Below are 6,840 nucleotides of genomic sequence, written 5' to 3' on the forward strand. Positions count from 1 at the left end.
GGTGTCTTCCTTCATACCGCACTAACAGTGAGTATCATTAATACGTTTTACGTTTGCCGTTAAAAATAGTGGCTGTGTGGTTTTAATGAGGTTAATGAAAATAAAAAAAATATAAACAACAGCAAACGTTCTGTAGTTTTGGACGGGGCAGATTCACTATTTTCGCCTTCATTCGCAGGCAATGAAGTATTGAAGTATTGGCACTATACTTGTTGTCTAAGATATCAAATCAGGCACTATGTGCAGCTGATACGGTGCGCATCAGTCCGTGAAGTTGCTTGAGCTATTAAACGCCAGATCCTTTTACTTGTAAACAATCACTGTAGACATAGTACAGCATAAGCGAGAAAAAGGGCCAAGTTCCTATACTCTGCCAGAAGACTGACTGACATGGTTTCATGTCAAAAAGAAAATATATATATATATATATATATATATATATATATTAGGATTGGCTACCATGCTAAAGACTAAGCTGAGTTAAAATGAGGCTCATGACTGTCTCAAGAGAATGGAGCAACATCCGGGAGTGCCGATTAGTATAGATAGTGTGGTCTGTGTTTACCTGGAGTTTATCGACAGCCTTGTCGAAGCCGACGACTATGATTCCATGGCCGAGCAGCGCCTGCGTGATCGCGTAGCCGATGCCTGAGTTTGCACCCGTCACCATGGCAACACGACCGGCGTATTTTTCGATCCCCATAATCGCCGATTTCACACTCTGGCGTCCGCTACATCAACGGAGTTCTGCGGTCCGCAAACGACACTCACGCCTTTTTAAGCGTCCGTGTTCTCGCTATCGCTGCTGCCAGCGCGACGCGGCTTGCTATTGCGCAACAGCTGCTGCTACAGGAACACTGCTGAGTCATCCTTAGCAGACAACTTTGCCGCCCACTTCACTTGCGTTCCGTTTACGGCTTTTGTCGCGGCCAGCTTATTCCTTCTTTGCCCTTGTTCCCTCTTATTTGAGACTGGCACATCATTGAAGAACACCCATAAAAAAATTAATTACTTCCATGCCAAATGCTGTGCCTGTCACTATATTTTCATTTTACTGTGCAACGAGAAGCATAGTCTAAGACACTGGACCAGGAAGAAATGAGATTCATTTCGTCTTTCCCCGCATTCTGCCTTCTGCTATTCGCGACTTCCATAAGTCAGTACAAGAACATGAGGACTTTTTCGTGAGTCTGATACCGCTGCGGTGTGTATGCTGCTAAATCCGTCTCTAATGACTTCGATGTCGACGGGACATTAATCTTTCTTCTTTTCCCTCTTTACAGCTAGATCATGAACCCCATCCTATTCCCTGTTCTTTACAAACATACTTTAATCTAAGATGGCAAAGGAAGTAGTAAAAGTGAAGCAGTCGTCAACCTGAAGGCTGTTTGAACGCCGTAGTACTTTACTAGACATGGTTCTATTGCGTCCAACTTTTGATCTTATAACCAGCCGGTTATAGGCTGTCTAAAGTATTAATGTAGCCTCGCAACACTGTCCTACTTGCTATTCCCAGCATTGTCTGAAGTTACAGAAGGTGTACCTAGTCTGATACCCACTATGCTTCCAGTACGCTCTTCTACCGGTAAGATTGTTTAAACTTTGTTCTTTGTGTCTTCGTGTTCAGCTGTTTGACAGTTGTGCATGTGAGATTTGAGGGGTAACCTGTCATTTATTTCCTTCGCCTGGAAATCTGATTCTATACGTTTCGATGTAAGACACAGTAAGGGTCCAGATGAATTGTTTTCTTACATTTCAAATCTCCTAGCTGCGTCCGTTTCTTATCAGTGCCATTACCAGGTACAAGATCCGCTTCTTATCAGTGCCAGTACGGGGTGCATCAGTGATCATACTCAAAGCCTGACTTGCAACACTTGTTAAAATAACCTTGTTGCCGGAGGAAGCGTGAGTCATTTATCCAGCGATCTTCAGCACAGAATAGGAAAATCATACCCTCACTGTAGCTGTTATGTGGTGATACGAACTTTTTGAAGCGTTACATACGTAGGCGTATATAAGGCGTGTATAAGGCAACACTACCCATTTATAGATACAGTTTTAATACTGGCTGCGACGTGAGTTAGAGACATATAATAACAGTAGAATTAAATGGTACACGTTTGACGACATGGCTCTTGGTTGCGTGTTGGGACGATTTTCTATAATGACTGCATTTTGGGCTAGGATGTGAAGGCGAAAGACAAAGATTGTATTAGTCACATGCCTCGTTCAAAAATCAATTTTACCAGAAAATCTAAGGGAGACAAGTTTTTCTACAGTAAGAGCTGTGGGGGGACGAGCCTATACACAACAACCGGCTTGTCAACACGGAAGGATGCGACTGAAGGACACTTTCAGAAGCGAACCGCTGAGAAACGGCCAACGGTTTTAGTGGTCGAAGAAGAGGCACTACTACACGACCAATGTTAGGGAACAGGCGCGTCATTAACTACTTCTCCGAGAATGACGAGCCTTTGCTTGAGAAGGTATTCAAATTGATCATAACTTCAAACACGTAGTAGATACCGTTCAGTAGTCTTCCCATAATGATTTGTGAAACTGCCATAAACACTTCCCGGAATTCTTATAACATCTACATCTACATCTACATCTATACTCCGCGAGCCACCTTACGGTGTGTGGCGGAGGGTACTTATTGTACCACTATCTGATCCCCCCTTCCCTGTTCCATTCACGAATTGTGCGTGGGAAGAACGACTGCTTGTAAGTCTCCGTATTTGCTCTAATTTCTCGGATCTTTTCGTTGTGATCATTACGAGAGATATATGTGGGCGGTAGTAATATGTTGCCCATCTCTTCCCGGAATGTGCTCTCTCGTAATTTCGATAATAAACCTCTCCGTATTGCGTAACGCCTTTCTTGAAGTGTCCGCCACTGGAGCTTGTTCAGCACCTCCGTAACGCTCTCGCGCTGACTAAATGTCCCCATGACGAATCGCGCTGCTTTTCGCTGGATCATGTCTATCTCTTCTATTAATCCAACCTGGTAAGGGTCCCATACTGATGAGCAATACTCAAGAATCGGACGAACAAGCGTTTTGTAAGCTACTTCTTTCGTCGATGAGTCACATTTTCTTAGAATTCTTCCTATGAATCTCAACCTGGCGCCTGCTTTTCCCACTATTTGTTTTATGTGATCATTCCACTTCAGATCGCTCCGGATAGTAACTCCTAAGTATTTTACGGTCGTTACCGCTTCCAATGATTTACCACCTATGGCATAATCGTACTGGAATGGATTTCTGCCCCTATGTATGCGCATTATATTACATTTATCTACGTTTAGGGAAAGCTGCCAGCTGTCGCACCATGCATTAATCCTCTGCAGGTCTTCCTGGAGTACGTACGAGTCTTCTGATGTTGCTACTTTCTTGTAGACAACCGTGTCATCTGCAAATAGCCTCACGGAGCTACCGATGTTGTCAACTAAGTCATTTATGTATATTGTAAACAATAAAGGTCCTATCACGTTTCCTTGCGGTACTCCCGAAATTACCTCTACATCTGCAGATTTTGAACCGTTAAGAATGACATGTTGTGTTCTTTCTTCTAGGAAATCCTGAATCCAATCACAAACCTGGTCCGATATTCCGTAAGCTCGTATTTTTTTCACTAAACGTAAGTGCGGAACCGTATCAAATGCCTTCCTGAAGTCCAGGAATACGGCATCAATCTGCTCGCCAGTGTCTACGGCACTGTGAATTTCTTGGGCAAATAGGGCGAGCTGAGTTTCACATGATCTCTGTTTGCGGAATCCATGTTGGTTATGATGAAGGAGATTTGTATTATCTAAGAACGTCATAATACGAGAACACAAAACATGTTCCATTATTCTACAACAGATTGACGTAAGCGAAATAGGCCTATAATTATTCGCATCTGATTTATAACCCTTCTTGAAAATGGGAACGACCTGCGCTTTCTTCCAGTCGCTAGGTACTTTACGTTCTTCCAGCGATCTACGATAAATTGCTGATAGAAAGGGGGCAAGTTCTTTAGCATAATCACTGTAGAATCTTAAGGGTATCTCGTCTGGTCCGGATGCTTTTCCGCTACTAAGTGATAGCAGTTGTTTTTCAATTCCGATATCGTTTATTTCAATATTTTCCATTTTGGCGTCCGTGCGACGGCTGAAGTCAGGGACCGTGTTACGATTTTCCGCAGTGAAACAGTTTCGGAACACTGAATTCAGTATTTCTGCCTTTCTTCGGTCGTCCTCTGTTTCGGTGCCATCGTGGTCAACGAGTGACTGAATAGGGGATTTAGATCCGCTTACTGATTTTACATATGACCAAAACTTTTTAGGGTTCTTGTTTAGATTGTTTGCCAGTGTTTTATGTTCGAATTCGTTGAATGCTTCTCTCATTGCTCTCTTTACGCTCTTTTTCGCTTCGTTCAGCTTTTCCTTATCAGCTATGATTCGACTACTCTTAAACCTATGATGAAGCTTTCTTTGTTTCCGTAGTACCTTTCGTACATGATTGTTATACCACGGTGGATCTTTCCCCTCGCTTTGGACCTTAGTCGGTACGAACTTATCTAAGGCGTACTGGACGATGTTTCTGAATTTTTTCCATTTTTGTTCCACATCCTCTTCCTCAGAAATGAACGTTTGATGGTGGTCACTCAGATATTCTGCGATTTGTGCCCTATCACTCTTGTTAAGCAAATATATTTTCCTTCCTTTCTTGGCATTTCTTATTACACTTGTAGTCATTGATGCAACCACTGACTTATGATCACTGATACCCTCTTCTACATTCACGGAATCGAAAAGTTCCGGTCTATTTGTTGCTATGAGGTCTAAAACGTTAGCTTCACGAGTTGGTTCTCTAACTATCTGCTCGAAGTAATTCTCGGACAAGGCAGTCAGGATAATGTCACAAGAGTCTCTGTCCCTGGCTCCAGTTCTGATTGTGTGACTATCCCATTCTATACCTGGTAGATTGAAGTCTCCCCCTATTACAATAGTATGATCACGAAACTTCTTCACGACGTTCTGCAGGTTCTCTCTGAGGCGCTCAACTACTACGGTTGCTGATGCAGGTGGTCTATAGAAGCATCCGACTATCATATCTGACCCACCTTTGATACTTAGCTTAACCCAGATTATTTCACATTCGCATTCGCTAATAACTTCACTGGATATTATTGAATTCTTTACTGCTATAAATACTCCTCCACCATTGGCGTTTATCCTATCCTTGCGGTATATATTCCATTCTGTGTCTAGGATTTCGTTACTGTTCACTTCCGGTTTTAACCAACTTTCCGTTCCTAATACTATATGCGCACTATTTCCTTCAATAAGAGATACTAATTCAGGAACCTTGCCCTGGATACTCCTGCAGTTTACCAATATTACGTTAACTTTTCCTGTTTTTGGTCTCTGAGGACGGACGTTCTTTATCAACGATGATAATGTCCACATCCGCCTCTAAAGACCCCACACCAATGAGGTTCATCTCGTTGCTGCAATCCACGTCGCAGTGTGCCTGTGAACTCTCTATCAGTAGCAAAACCCTGAAGAATTTGTGCCTCTGATTTCTCCCACATTCTAAAGAACTTTGATTGCTATTTATCACAACTTGTAGACATGAAATTCAAATTTTTAGCAGACTTTCTCTGATTACAAATTAGTTCCCGTGACCAGCCCACAGTGGATCGTTTGTTGCAGTTTCCATCCTCCAGCTCTAGAATCGATTAGTTGTCGTAATACTGCTGTTCAACCCCTCAAGCACGATCGAACGACACCCTTGATTCAGATGTGTCCCTTAAGTAATATTCTCATTAGTGTGAGCGGCTACTCTTGCAGAGGAGGCGTAGAGTCGCGACCATCTATCATCCGCTTATTTCAAAGAGTCTCAAAAGTGCAGTCGATCGAAATATTAATGAGGAACATGTTATTAATTACTCTCACGTGAAATCCGGCGGGAGCGTACTAGAACAGATATCTGAAAGCAAGAAGAATCTCATATTACAGCGCATTGGAAGTTCGGTTTCCCAGTCACGTTCTTTATACAGTAGAATTGCTATTACGCATAGTTTGTTTTCAGAAATGATTCATCAAGCTCAAGCTGCATTACAATGAAAACGCGCATTTTAATTATTCAGTGATGATAACAATAGAAGAACAACAAATTATGGAGTACATTTACGGGTTCACACTTGGCAAGCGATAGAAAAGATAATATAAGTCAAATTTGCAAAACGGTTTACACAACGTCTGCTGAGAAAGACGAGAGTCCACAAACTGGAACAATGCTGTAAAATATTCTCCGTGACTCGAAAGGAGACGGACCACCTAGCAGACATATCAGCCGCCTCTCCGTAAGATGTTGTTGTTGCTCTGGTCTTCCGTCCCGAGACTGGTTTGATGCAGCTCTCCAAGCTACTCTAGCCTGTGCACGACTGTTCACTCCAAGTAACTACTGCAATCTACATCCCACTGCATTTGCTTATTGTATTCATCTCTTGGTCTCCTTCTACGATTTTTACCCTCCACATTTCCTTCCCGTACTAAATTCGTGATCCGTTGATGTTTCAGAATGTGTCCTACCAACCGATCCCTTCTTTTAGTTAGACTGTTCCACAAATATCTCTTCTCCCCAATTCTGCTCAGTACATCCTCATTATTTACGTGATCTACCCATCTAATCTTCAGTATTCTTCTGTAGCACCACATTTCAAAAGCTTTTACTCTCTTCTTGTCTAATCTGTTTATCGTCCATGTTTCACTTCCATACATGGCTACAATCCATACAAATACTTTCATAAAAGACTTCCTGACGCTTTTCTATACTCGATGTTAACAAATTTC

General features: G+C 42.4%; 1 protein-coding gene across 1 annotated transcript in view; it reads right to left on the reverse strand.

Annotated features, from left to right (window-relative positions):
• The window catches only part of LOC126144720 (dehydrogenase/reductase SDR family member 11-like), a 40,397-nt gene extending 39,599 nt beyond the window's left edge, over window positions 1-798 (reverse strand). The window contains exon 1 of the mRNA XM_049915507.1: window positions 566-798. Coding sequence (XP_049771464.1) covers window positions 566-703 — 138 coding nt within the window. The 5' untranslated portion in view covers window positions 704-798. The remainder of the gene's footprint in view (window positions 1-565) is intronic.
• Window positions 799-6,840: the final 6,042 nt, after the last annotated feature.

Source organism: Schistocerca cancellata, chromosome 2 (assembly GCF_023864275.1).
Source record: "Schistocerca cancellata isolate TAMUIC-IGC-003103 chromosome 2, iqSchCanc2.1, whole genome shotgun sequence".
NCBI classification, from domain to species: domain Eukaryota; kingdom Metazoa; phylum Arthropoda; class Insecta; order Orthoptera; family Acrididae; genus Schistocerca; species Schistocerca cancellata.